Source organism: Mustelus asterias, chromosome 4 (assembly GCF_964213995.1).
Source record: "Mustelus asterias chromosome 4, sMusAst1.hap1.1, whole genome shotgun sequence".
Classification (NCBI taxonomy): Eukaryota; Metazoa; Chordata; class Chondrichthyes; order Carcharhiniformes; family Triakidae; genus Mustelus; species Mustelus asterias.
In genome coordinates this window covers 104672482-104686031 of record NC_135804.1, presented here as the reverse complement: position 1 = coordinate 104686031, position 13550 = coordinate 104672482, and the positions used below count along the sequence as shown (strand labels likewise).

Below are 13550 nucleotides of genomic sequence, written 5' to 3'. Positions count from 1 at the left end.
TCCCTAGTTTGAGCAGCCACAATGGCAATCCTATTTGGAACTGGGGTCCTGTAGTCATGATCTCAAACTTAATTATGATATTATGATCACTGCACCCTTACTCACACTTACTTCCTTTCTCTGCTCTGGTTCATTTCCCCTTACAAGATCTGGCAGTGCTTCCTTCCTGTTCAGCTTCTTACATATTGAGTCAGAAAGGAATTTTGTTCTGTAAAAACTTCCACCAAGTTGTTTTTCCTTGGGGACGGTTGTCAGGGAGGTAGTTGGAATCCCTCATGACAAGTACTTTTTAAATTCATTTTGTACATTTTCCTACGTATTCCTCTCTCCAGACCATTACATGATGGTCTGTAGCATATTCCTAATAGGGGGTGATATGCCTTCAAATCCATTACCTTCAAGTCATATGGAATCTGTTTTATCTCATTGTTACGTTCTTTCATATGTCACGAATGTGCCAGCAGGTTAGATGCCCACCAGCATTTCAAAAAGGTATTTCACAAGATGGGAATCCCAATAACTAGATTAGCAGTTATAGACAGGCCAAATAGAAATACATCATCCTGCTAATAGAAAATACTTTGGGGTAGATGATGGCACCCTTCGGGGCAGACATACATATGCTAATGTTAAAACTAACAGACGCCCAGGGGGACAGACAGCCAAATGTTGAGAGAGTATCTTCAAAAGGAAACAATGGATTGGCAACTTTTTTGTGGAAGCAGGAGGCATTATCCATCAAGCAACCTGAAGCGCAGAGTCAAGCTAGCAGCCCGTAAGCCAGTGTTGATCAGCAGATCAGAAGCCTGTGTACAGAGTACCTTTCGTGGAGGCAGTTAAAACCCATAAATTTGCTTTACCAAGAAGAGATGTTCCGCAGAATAACCATTCAATCATAAACAGTGTGGTAACTATAAGCTGGCCTTTACTTATAGATCTATTGGACTGGATGTTGTTTGGGCAGAGGGAAGCCCTGAAAGAGTTCAGATCTTGTAAATGTACTTTGGGTCAGAAGGGTAACTCCGACTTAAAGTTTATTTATTAGTCACAGGTAGGCTTACATTAACACTGCAATGAAGTTACTGTGGAAAAACTCCCAGTCGTCACACTCCAGCACCTGTTCGGGTACACTGAGGGAGAATTTAGCATGGCCAATGCACCCAATCAGCACGTCTTTCGGACTGTGGGAGGAAACTGGAGCACCTGGAGGAAACCCACAGAGACACGGGGAGAAAGTGCAGACTCCGCACAGACAGTGACCCAAGTCGGGAATTGAACCCGGGTCCCTGATGCTGTGAGGCAGCAGTGCTAACCACTGTGCTGCCCTACTTGTGCATAACTTAGATTATTATAATCCTGTTCATGTATATGTGTATTTTCTTCATTGTAATCGTCTTTAATCGGTGTTATACTATAACTGGGGTGATTATTGTTCTCACTTGGTATCACACATGCCCCCTGACACCGTTCCTGTAGAAGAAACTACACACCACCACGAATCAGTGTTTCCAAGTTGGACACCCACGCAATTAACATCAGCCTGGTTAGTGACACTTGCTACTGCCATTCTGTTATTTCTAATTATCACAGCTACCCGTCACCTTTTCTTCTTTTGTGAAACATTATTTAAAGATTTTATATTCTACAAAATCTAACTGCAATTTAATGTAGTCTGCAACCATGTTTCACTTATTCTCATTAGATTATTTCCTCACTCCTTGTTCTCTATTCCACAAACCCTTAGTGAAAACAAATTATTGTTAAGATTCAACACAAGTTGCATATTCACAAGGATTCCACAAAACTTAGACACAAGTAAAATACCACGCAAGAGATCATAGAATCCCAGAAGGAGGCCACTCGGCCCATGGAGTCTGCACTGACCACAATCCCACCCAGGCCCCATCCCCACAACCCCATGCTTTCACCCTAGCCAGTCCCCCTGACACCAAGGGGCAATTTAGCATGGCCAATCCACCTATCCCACACATCTTTAGACTGTGGGAGGAAACCAGAGAACTCGATGGAAACCCACGCAGACATGGGGAGAATGTGCAAATTCCACACAGACAGTGACCCAAGCCGGGAATTGAAACCAGTCCCTGGCGCTGTGAGGCAGCAGTGCTAACCACTGTGCCGCCCTCAATATATGACTGCATAATACAAACCTTGGAGCCAAGTGATTTTTAAATAGACTTTAATCTGGAGTGAAAGTTGCTTCTGCAAAATTCTTATGCAGAGGATGCAAGATCCTGAATATACCACTGGATAAAAGCAAATTACTGTGGAAGCTGGAATCTGAAACCAAAAGAGAAAATGCTGGAAAATCTCAGCAGGTCTGGCAGCATCTGTAGGGAGAGAAAAGAGCTGATGTTGAGTCCAGATGAAGCTACAAGGCATAGAAAGTGGGAAATATTTATACTGTAGAATGAGGGAACGAAAGATGAGTCATAGCCACAAAAACAAGGGGAAAGGCTGCTAATGGCAGTCCATGAAGAAAATATAAGGTGTGAATGGCCAAATGGCAGAGAAGCTGAAATCAGACTGTAAACTGTGACAGATGAAGATGTGGGGGGAGGGGGGAGATGGGATGGAGAGAAGTAAAATTGAGAAAAGGGGGGGAAAGCGGAAGCAAAGAGGGAGAAAAGGTGAGGAAAGGGGGACAAAATAGGGGTAAAGAGTGAGGGGAAAGAAAAACAAAGATAGATAATAACGAAATAAAAGGTACAGAACAGTTAAAAAATAAATAAAATGAAAAAAAAAGGGGTCGAGATGGGGTAGAGCTAATCAATCTGAAGTTGTTGAATTCGATGAGGAGACCGGAAGGTTGTAATGTGCCTCGCCATAAGATGAGATGCTGTTCCTCCAGTTTGCATTGAGCTTCACTGGAACATTGCAGCAGGCCAAAGACAGACATGTGGGCATGGGAGCAGGATCGTGTGTTAAAATGGCAAGCAACAGCAAGGTCAAGGTCATGATTGTGCACAGACTAAAGATGTTCAGCAAAGCGATCACCCTGTCTAAGCTTGGTTTCTCCAATATAGAGACCACCACATTGGGAGCAGCGAATGCAACAGATCAAATTGAAAGAGGTGCAAGTGAAACGCTGCTTAACCTGGAATGAATGTTTTGGGCCTTGGATGGTGAGCATGGAAGAGGTAAAGGGACAGGTGTTACACCTTCTGCAATTGCATGGGAAGGTGCCATGGGTGATGGGAGAGGTGTTGGGTATAGTGGAGGAGTGGACTAGCTTATCCCAGAGTGAATGGTCTTTGCGGAATGTTGACAGAGGGAGTGAATGGAAGATGTGTTTGGTGGTGGCATCACGCTGGAGTTGGCGAAAATAGCGGAGATTATGCTTTGCATGCCAAGGCTGATGGGGTGCCCACTGATTCCCACAGCTATCTAGACGACAGCTCTTCACACCCTACATCCTGTAAGGACTCCATCCCTTTCTCTCAGCTCCTTCGATTTTTTCCAATGATGCCACTTTCCAAAGTGGTGCTTCTAATATGTGCTCCTTCTTCCTCAACATTGGATTCCCACCTACAATTGTTGACAGGGCCCTCAACGGTATGCGGTCCATCTCCCATGTCACAACCCTCACCCCCTCCCTCCTCGAACAAGGATAGAGACCCCTTGTTCTCACATTTCACCTCTTGCATGCTCACCATCCAAGGTCCAAAACACTCATTCCAGGTTAAGCAGTGTTTCACGTGCGCCTCTTTCAATTTGATCTATTGCATTCGCTGCTCCCAATGTGGTCTCCTCTATATCGGAGAAACCAAATGTAGGCTGGGTGATCACTTTACTGAGCACCTATGGTCTGTGCGCAATCAGGACCCTGACCTTCCCGTTGCTTGTCATTTTAACACACGATCCTGCTCCCTTGCCCACATGTCTGTCTTTGGCCTGCTGCAATGTTCCAGTGAAGCTCAAAGCAAACTGGAGGAACAGCATCTCATCTTCCGGCTAGGCACATTACAGCCTTCCAGTCTCAACATCAAATTCAATAACTTCAGATTGATTCGCTCTACCCCACCTCGACCCCTTTGTTTTCATTTTATTTATTTTTAACTGTTCTGTACCTTTTATTTCTTTATTGTCCTACTTTATTTTTCTTTCCCCCGACTCTTTCCCCCTATTTTATCCCCCCTTTCCTTATCCTTTTTCCCCCTTTTTCTCAATTTTACCTCTCTCCACCCATCTCCCCCCTCTCCCCACATCTTCATCTGCTTACCCTCTGATTTCAGCTTCTCTGCCATTTGGCCATTCACACCTTATATTTTGCCTATGGACTGCCATTAGCAGCCTTACCCCTTGTTTCTGTGGCAATGACTCATCTTTCATTCCCTCACCCTGCAGTATAAATATCTCCCACTTTCTATGCCTTTTAGCTTTGTCAAAGGGTCATTTGGACTCGAAACGTCAGCTCTTTTCTCTCTTTACAGATGCTGCCAGACCTGCTGAGATTTTCCAGCATTTTCTCTTTGCGTTCCTGAATATATCAATTGCTCTAAGTATTCAGATGCTGCAAGAATCAAAGAGGTCCCAATCCTGTATCAGAAAATATGGCTGAATCATCAGAGCAAGTGACTTGTCGCAATGAACAATTTATTCATTCACATCTTTTGAGCAGTTGGCATTTTCCTGGATTTATTACGAAATGTTTTGACAGGTTTCATATCTCAATCAGCATACTGAATTTTAAGTCAGGCTATGAGGCAAGAACAAAACAATTTAAAAAGCAAAGTCATGTGGCTGAGCTACAGCTGAACCGGTGAGTAATTGCTTGGTAACACTATTAGTCACAAGCACATGATTTCTATTGTAACATGGCTCAAGAAAACGGAGTAGAAAGTATTCACAACACGGGCAGAAAATTCCCCTCTGGAGTTAATTTTAACATTACATTTGCCTTTATAAAGTTGAGAGTTTGGAAGATAGGAACGTCTGTGGGCTATTTAACCCCTCAATTTAACTCTGCCACACAATGAGATCATGGTTGATCTGCAACCTAATTCCACTTACCACCGCCTCCCCCTCCCACCCCCAGAAACACTCTCCTCATATCTCTTAATACCTTTAGTTAAAAAAGATCCATCAATCTTAGAATTAAGATGAACAATTGTTCAGAAGAGAGATTCTCCACTTTTAAGTTTAAAGTTTATTTATTAGTGTCACAAGTAGGCTTACATTAACACTGCAATGAAGTTACTGTGAAAATGCCCTAGTCGCCACACTCTGGCACCTGTTCGGGTACACGGAGGGAGAATTTAGCATGGCCATTGCACCTACCCAGCACATCTTTGGAGTGTGGGAGAAAACCAGAGCACCCGGAGGAAACCCACACAGACACAGAGAGAACATGCAGACTCGGCATAGACAGTGACCCAAGCTGAGAATTGAATCCGGGTCTCTGGCGCTAACCACTGTGCCACCGTACTGCACTTTATGTACAAAACTGTTTAAGTTTCACCCCTGAAAAGTCTGGCACTATTTGTTTATAACCTCAGTCCTACTTTCCCCAACCAGCAGAAATTATTTCTCCCTACCTAACCCACCTGCTCCTCTTAAACATCAACAAATCACCCCTTAACTTTCTGAAATTCAGGGAATACACCCATAGTTTGCATAATTTCTCATTATTGTAGTACCATGGTAGTTCTAATTGTTGTAGCTACGAGCTCTGTAGCAACCAAGTCCAAATAAGCACTGCCAAGTATATTATTTACTGAAAAATTCAACAATTGGCAAGCAGAAAACAAAGTCAAAATGAAAGAGTCATATAATTACATTATTAATGAAAACAGTCTGGTAAAACAGACAACAATTTGGAATTATGGAGTCTAGCTGGTGTGTCTCAACAGTACTTACTGTAATTAATACTTTTAGAAGAAAGAGATCAAATAAAAAGATAATTAACCCATTACTTGAAATTTTAACTACTTGAAAATCAAATTATCATAAAGTCGGAGAGGTATTAAGCACAGAAATAGGTCCTTCTGCACATTATATCTGCACTGATCAAAGACAACCACCTAACTATTCTATTCCCATTTTCCAGCCCATAGCCTTGTATGCCTTGCCATCGCAAGTGCACTTCTAAATGCTTCTTAAATGTGATGAGGGTCTCTATTTCCACCATCTGTTCAGTCAGTGAGTTCCAGATGCCCACTTCTGGGTGAAAAAGTTTTTCTTCACATACCCTCTAAAATCTCCTGCCCTTACCTTAAATCAATGCCTCTACCAAGGGAAAACGTTCTTCCTGTCTACTCTATCTATGCCCCTCAATTTTATACATCTCAATCATGTCCTCTCTCAGCCTCCTCTGCTCCAAGGAAAACTACCCCAGTCTGTCCAAAATCTCTACATAACTAAAACTCTCCAGCCCAGGCAACATCCTGGTGAATCTTCTCTGCACCCTTTCCAATGCTATCATGTCCCTCCTATGATGTGGATTCCAGAACTGCACACTATACTCTAGCTGTGGCCTAATCAGCATTTTATATAGCTCCATAATAACCTCCCTGCTCTTAAACTCTATGCCTTGGCTAATAAAGGCAAGTATACCATATGTCTTTTTAACCATTTTATCCACCTGTTCTGCTACCTTAAGGGACCTGTGTACATGCACACCAAGGCCCCTCTGATCCTCCATGCTTTTCAGGGTCCTGCCATACGGCATACATTCCCCTGCCTTGTTTGTCCTGCCCAAATGCAACACCTCAAAATTTACGCAGGTTGAATTCCATTTGCCACTGATCAGCCCATCTGACCAGCCGTCAATATCCTCCTGTAATCTAAGGCTCTCTTCGCTATTTACCACACCACCCATTTTCATATTATCCACAAACTTACTGATCAACCCTCCTACATTCAAATCTAAATCATTTATGTAAACCACAAACAGCAAGTGCCCAAACACTGATCCCTGCGGGATCCCACTAGACATAGTCTTCCAGTTCAAGAAACACCCTTTGACCATCAGCCTCTGCTTCCTGCCACTCAGCCAGTTCTGGGTCCAATTTTCCAAATTTCCTTGAATCCCATGGGCTATCCTTTGCTATCAGTCTCCCATGTGGGACCTTATCAAAAGCCTTTTCTTCTTTTTAATAAATGCATTTTATAAAGAATCCCAATTTTGCTCAGATACTCCTCCACAACAGGACATCTCAGTACAAGGAAAATAGTGTAACTTTTTGGGGGGAGGATTAGTGAAAGAGTACAGAGGCTAACGACATTGATCATTTCCATTCAAAGTTCCTTTTGTACTGTGACTACAGTGAGATAGTTGACTATAGTGCACTATTTAATCTGAAACTCACAAAATCATAGACTACTCCTAAGCTTTAGAACATAGAACATTACAGTGCAGTACAGGCCCTTCGGCCCTCGATGTTGCGCCGACCAGTGGAACCAATCTAAAGCCCCTCTAATCTACACTATTCCAATATCATCCATATGTTTATCCAATAACCATTTGAATGCTCTTAATGTTGACGAGTCCACTACTGCTGCAGGCAGGGCATTCCACGCCCTTACTACTCTCTGAGTAAAGAACCTACCTCTAACATCTGTCCTATATCTCTCACCCCTCAATTTAAAGCTATGTCCCCTCGTGCTAGCCAACACCATCCGAGGAAAAAGGCTCTCACTATCCACCCTATCTAATCCTTTGATCATCTTGTATGCCTCTATTAAGTCACCTCTTAACCTTCTTCTCTCTAACGAAAACAACCTCAAGCCCCTCAGCCTTTCCGCATACGATTTTCCCACCATACCAGGCAACATCCTGGTAAATCTCCTCTGCACCCTTTCCAACACTTCCACATCTTTCCTATAATACGGCGACCAGAACTGTACGCAATACTCCAAATGCAGCCGCACCAGAGTTTTGTACAGTTGCAGCATGACCTCCTGGCTCTGAAACTCAATCCCTCTACCAATAAAAGCTAACACACCGTACGCCTTCTTAACAACCCTATCAACCTGGGTGCCAACTTTCAGGGATCTATGCACATGGACACCCAGATCCCTCTGTTCATCCACACTACCAAGTATCTTACCATTAGTCCAGTACTCTGTATTCCTGTTACTCCTTCCAAAGTGAATCACCTCACACTTTTCCGCATTAAACTCCATTTGCCACCTCTCAGCCCAGCTCTGCAGCTTATCTATGTCCCTCTGTAACCTGCCACTTCCCTCCACACTGTCTACAACTCCACTGACTTTAGTGTCATCCGCAAATTTACTAATCCATCCTTCCACGCCCTCATCCAGGTCATTAATAAAAATGACAAACAGCAGCGGCCCCAAAACAGATCCCTGCGGCACACCACTAGTAACTGAACTCCAGGATGAATATTTCCCATCAACCACCACCCTTTGTTTTCTTACAGCTAGCCAATTCTTGATCCAAACCACTAAATCACCCTCAATCCCATGTGTCCGCATTTTCTGCAAAAGCTTACCATGGGGAACCTTATCAAACGCTTTGCTGAAATCCATATACACCACATCAACTGCTTTACCCTGATCCACCTCTTTGGTCACCTTGGAGAAATTAGGATCCGAGGGCAAAGCCTCAGAGTAAAGGGGTGACCCTTTATAACTGAGATGAAGAGGAATTTCTTCAGCCAGAGGGTGGTGAATTCATTGCCACAGAAGGCTGTGGCTGTGTATTTAAGATGTGGAGATGCCGGCGTTGGACTGGGGTGAACACAGTAAGAAGTCTCACAACACCAGGTTAAAGTCCAACAGGTTTATTTAGTAGCAAATACCATAAGCTTTCAGAGCGCTGCTCCTTCGTCAGATGGAGTGGAAATGTGCTCTCAAACAGTGCACAGCGACACAACATCAAGTGAGAGCACATTTCCACTCCATCTGACGAAGGAGCAGCGCTCCGAAAGCTTATGGTATTTGCTACCAAATAAACCTGTTGGACTTTAACCTGGTGTTGTGAGACTTCTTACTGTGTTCACCCCAGTCCAACGCCGGCATCTCCACATCATGACTACCATCGACACCGCAAACTGCCGGCTCCAAGTGGAGAGGATCTCCAAGAAGATCACGTATATCGACACAGACATCAAGTTTCTACACTTGATGTTGTGTCACTGTGCACTGTTTGAGAGCACATTTCCACTCCATCTGACGAAGGAGCAGCGCTCCGAAAGCTTATGGTATTTGCTACCAAATAAACCTGTTGGACTTTAACCTGGTGTTGTGAGACTTCTTGCTGTGTATTCAACACAGAGATAGATAAGTTCTTGATTGGCAAGGGGATCAAAGGTTATGGGGAAAAGGCAGGAGAATGGGGTTGAGAAACATAGCAGCCATGATTGAATGATGGAGCAAACTCGATGGGCTGAATGACCTAATTCTGCTCTTATATCTTATGGTCTTATGATCTATAATGCCAGCTGTGTGTACCATCTACAAGATGCACAGTGACAACTCACCAAGGCTCCTTTGACAGCACCTTCCAAACCTGTAACCTCCACCATGTAGAAGGACAAGCAGATGCATGTGAAAACCACCACCTGCAAGAATGGAATTAATTCCAAATTCACTAGATTCTTCTTTTTGTTTGATTTCACAGTTTGCTAATTGCAATCTCTGTAGCTCGTTATGTTCATAGAGCTCGGCTTGGTGATCTGGTTTAAAATTGTATAATCAGGTCAGGGCATTCAAAAGTCAAAATAATTACAAGGGTTGAAAAATTAACTTTCTAACCTTCAACTTGATAGAAGTTAATTTAATTTAGATAAAATTATCATCTGATCGACTAATTCACCAACTACTAGGGACAAGGTTTGGTTTAAAAAATAACTTCTTGACTTTCTCCATCTGCAGTGTCAGGAGAAAAATTATAATACTTTATCTACACTGCAGTATAAAAGTTCAATATATTGTTTTAAGCTGCATTTTGAAGTAAAACACAGCAAATTTGTTAAATGATCAATTATGTGACACCCCTTACCATATCCTTTGCTCAGTCCTGGAACCCAAATGACAGTGATACAATCACTTCAACAATACCAAGTTCTGAAGTCAATTTGATATTTACTTTTAACTTGCATACAGTATACATGTTTGCTTCATATATTTGCAGTACAGTTAAGAGTTAAAGAATAATAACTTGCAGTTATTAATTATTTCATGACTTTAGGACGTCCCAGAGCATTTATTAGCCAATTAATTACTTCTGAAGTTTTACCAATGTAGGGAATTTCCTCACTTCCTCTCTGCACATTTGCTGGTGACCAACATTGCTGATGTACTGTACTTTGGATTTTTTAAAAATTAGATTTACACAGAGATAATATTAACTGTTGCACTCACCAGCTTCTTTATAGGAGACTTTGTTTAAAAGTAATTTTCTTGTCTTTACTATCCATTAAGGGTAACACTGTAAACTACTCCTAGATGTCTACCATTGTTGTTGTGAAATGGTTTAGAAAGCGTGATGGTAGTGTTATTTTTCTTCTCTGCCTCTCAGTGATGAAGTGCCTTGCGTCTGGTTGCTGCTTTCCTCATATTGCATGGTTAAATTTCCGGATGCTCATGGGTAGAAATCACTTCTACAACTCTGTGGCACAACATATACTGCTGCAATTCTACAATGGCAGTGTCAAGGTGGTATGGGAGTAGCATGACTTGAGAGCGATATTGTCAAGTATTAGGGTGTCATTTGTATAAAAGTTAAGTGACAATCATTATCTGCCAGTAGACCAGTATAATTTTTTTGTCATAATCTTGAACTAATTACATCACAATCTGATCTTTCAGTGAGGTGCTTGACATCATACACTAACTGAATAGAGTGCCTTAGTTTATCCTGTCTGCTATTGAAAACAAGGATAAAGGCATTATTCTTCACAATTTATTCTATTCCATTTTTACATGTGTATTTGTGTTTCCTTTGGTTTTACAAATGAGGCATTTATAAGTGATTACAATCAAAATTCATCTCAGATTCTGAGAATTAACAAGCTCAAGTTTTGCTTATTTCATCACTTAAACCACACTCTCCCCTTCCACTCAGCCCCACATCATCATATTTTGTTCGTAATCAGTCTGACTTCTTTACTTCCACTTCAGTGCAAACTTTTGCTCAAGGGGAGGGATGCTAATGTTGGATTATGGGTATTTCTCACTGTAGACCTTTAGCATCAGCATGCAGCAGTTTCAGATAAAGATTGAGGGCGGGATTCTCCGGGCCAGCTAGCCCCAATCATGAATTGTGATGACCCGGAAAATCAGTAGTCAGCAGGAAAGTGGGTTTTGTGCCAGTCGCCAAAGCCAGCACAACCTTCCCAGGCTGCACTGCCAGCACCGATTAGGTTCCCGGCCAGAGTGGGCGGGAAGCCTATTAATATTCAAATACACCAATTTAAGTTCAATTAGCAGGTTTAGAGCCCAAGTCAAACAGCCCTCGTTATTCACTTACCACCCCAGCAGGATCTGCACTGGGTGGGCTTTGGTGCACAAGCGAGGACCTGGCATGTTTAACCTCAAGGGTCGAGGAAGCACTACCAACCCCTCAGCAATGAGAGGCATCCTCTCCACCACACAGCCAAGTGGTTTGCAAAAGAGGAAGCAAAACCACAAACTGTCAATCAGGATTAGACTCTGTCTACATTGAGATCAGAATCAATGGGGTACTAGAGGTGCAATCAACCATGAAGGAAAATAAAAATAAACACAGATGGCTGGAGGCTGATAGAAAGCCCTTGATCCAACAGCTGAATCTTTTATGAGGCACTGCAGTTGAACTTGTTACAGATCAAAGGCTTCAAGTGCAGTGAAGAGGGTTACAACATTTTCTGCTTGGGAAGCCACAGCAACTTCAAATCAAAGGTATGTGCATACATTAGGGATGAGTGCACAACTGGGCAGACAAGTGCATGAGATCCTACTGGTAATTTGATGCGGAGAGTAGAATTTCGCAGTTCAAAAGTTAAGTCCTTAATTGAAGCTTCAAAGATTTTTAGTCCCTAAATGAAGTATTTGAGGAAGCCAAGTTGCCAAATTGAATGTTTCTCACAGGCTTTGTAATTTACATTAAATTAAAAAAGGGCGTTTTCCAAAACACCTCTTTTATGGAAAACTTACAGATACTTTACAATTACCGGGTTCACCCAAGTTCAAGTTCAAAGACTTCCAAAAGACTTAAAAACTTACACCATTGATATTGCAAGCTGGGTAGACATGGCGAACAACAGACAGGACTGCATCAGGAAGCCGGGGTGGCTGATGGGGAAGGGAAAAAGGCAAAGGTTTCAAACATCTGGCCTTGTGATTTATTTCTGCACCATCTGTGGTAAGTAATGCTCCTCAAGAATTGAACTCTTCAGCCACTTACAATATTGCATGGCAAAGTAACTGAATTGCTTTGGTGCTTAGGCCATCATTTTTAGAGAAGGATGGTTGCACCAGCATGTTCTTATGCACTTTGTTAAATGTGAGATTAGCTGATTATTTCTAACAGCTGGAAATGGCCTTTACTGTTAAATAGCCGACAACAGGAAAAACATAGCACTTCAAATATACGCAATTAAATTAAAATGCTGGTGATATAAGAACATAAGAACATAAGAAATAGGAGCAGGAGTAGGCCATCTAGCCCCTCGAGCCTGCCCCGCCATTCAATAAGATCATGGCTGATCTGACGTGGATCAGTACCACTTACCCGCCTGATCCCCATAACCCTTAATTCCCTTACCGATCAGGAATCCATCCATCCGCGCTTTAAACATATTCAGCGAGGTAGCCTCCACCACCTCAGTGGGCAGAGAATTCCAGAGATTCACCACCCTCTGGGAGAAGAAGTTCCTCCTCAACTCTGTCTTAAACCGACCCCCCTTTATTTTGAGGCTGTGTCCTCTAGTTTTAACTTCCTTACTAAGTGGAAAGAATCTCTCCGCCTCCACCCTATCCAGCCCCCGCATTATCTTATAAGTCTCCATAAGATCCCCCCTCATCCTTCTAAACTCCAACGAGTACAAACCCAATCTCCTCAGCCTCTCCTCATAATCCAAACCCCTCATCTCCGGTATCAACCTGGTGAACCTTCTCTGCACTCCCTCCAATGCCAATATATCCTTCCTCATATAAGGGGACCAATACTGCACACAGTATTCCAGCTGCGGCCTCACCAATGCCCTGTACAGGTGCATCAAGACATCCCTGCTTTTATATTCTATCCCCCTCGCGATATAGGCCAACATCCCATTTGCCTTCTTGATCACCTGTTGTACCTGCAGACTGGGCTTTTGCGTCTCATGCACAAGGACCCCCAGGTCCCTTTGCACGGTAGCATGTTTTAATTTGTTTCCATTGAGATAGTAATCCCATTTGTTATTATTTCCTCCAAAGTGTATAACCTCGCATTTCTCAACGTTATACTCCATTTGCCATATCCTCGCCCACTCACTCAGCCTGTCCAAATCTCTCTGCAGATCTTCTCCGTCCTCCACACGATTCACTTTTCCACTTATCTTTGTGTCGTCTGCAAACTTCGTTACCCTACACTCCGTCCCCTC

At 42.8% G+C, this 13550-nt stretch overlaps 1 protein-coding gene across 6 annotated transcripts in view; it reads right to left on the bottom strand.

Moving 5' to 3' along the window:
* clcn5b (chloride channel, voltage-sensitive 5b) overlaps nucleotides 1–13550 on the bottom strand; it is a 140289-nt gene that overhangs the window by 89621 nt on the left and 37118 nt on the right. The window contains exon 2 of one of the 6 annotated variants that reach the window (XM_078211512.1): nucleotides 9465–9545. The exons of the other annotated variants lie outside the window; for them this stretch is intronic. Coding sequence (XP_078067638.1) covers nucleotides 9465–9509 — 45 coding nt within the window. The 5' untranslated portion in view covers nucleotides 9510–9545. The remainder of the gene's footprint in view (nucleotides 1–9464; nucleotides 9546–13550) is intronic. 6 annotated transcript variants of the gene reach the window in all.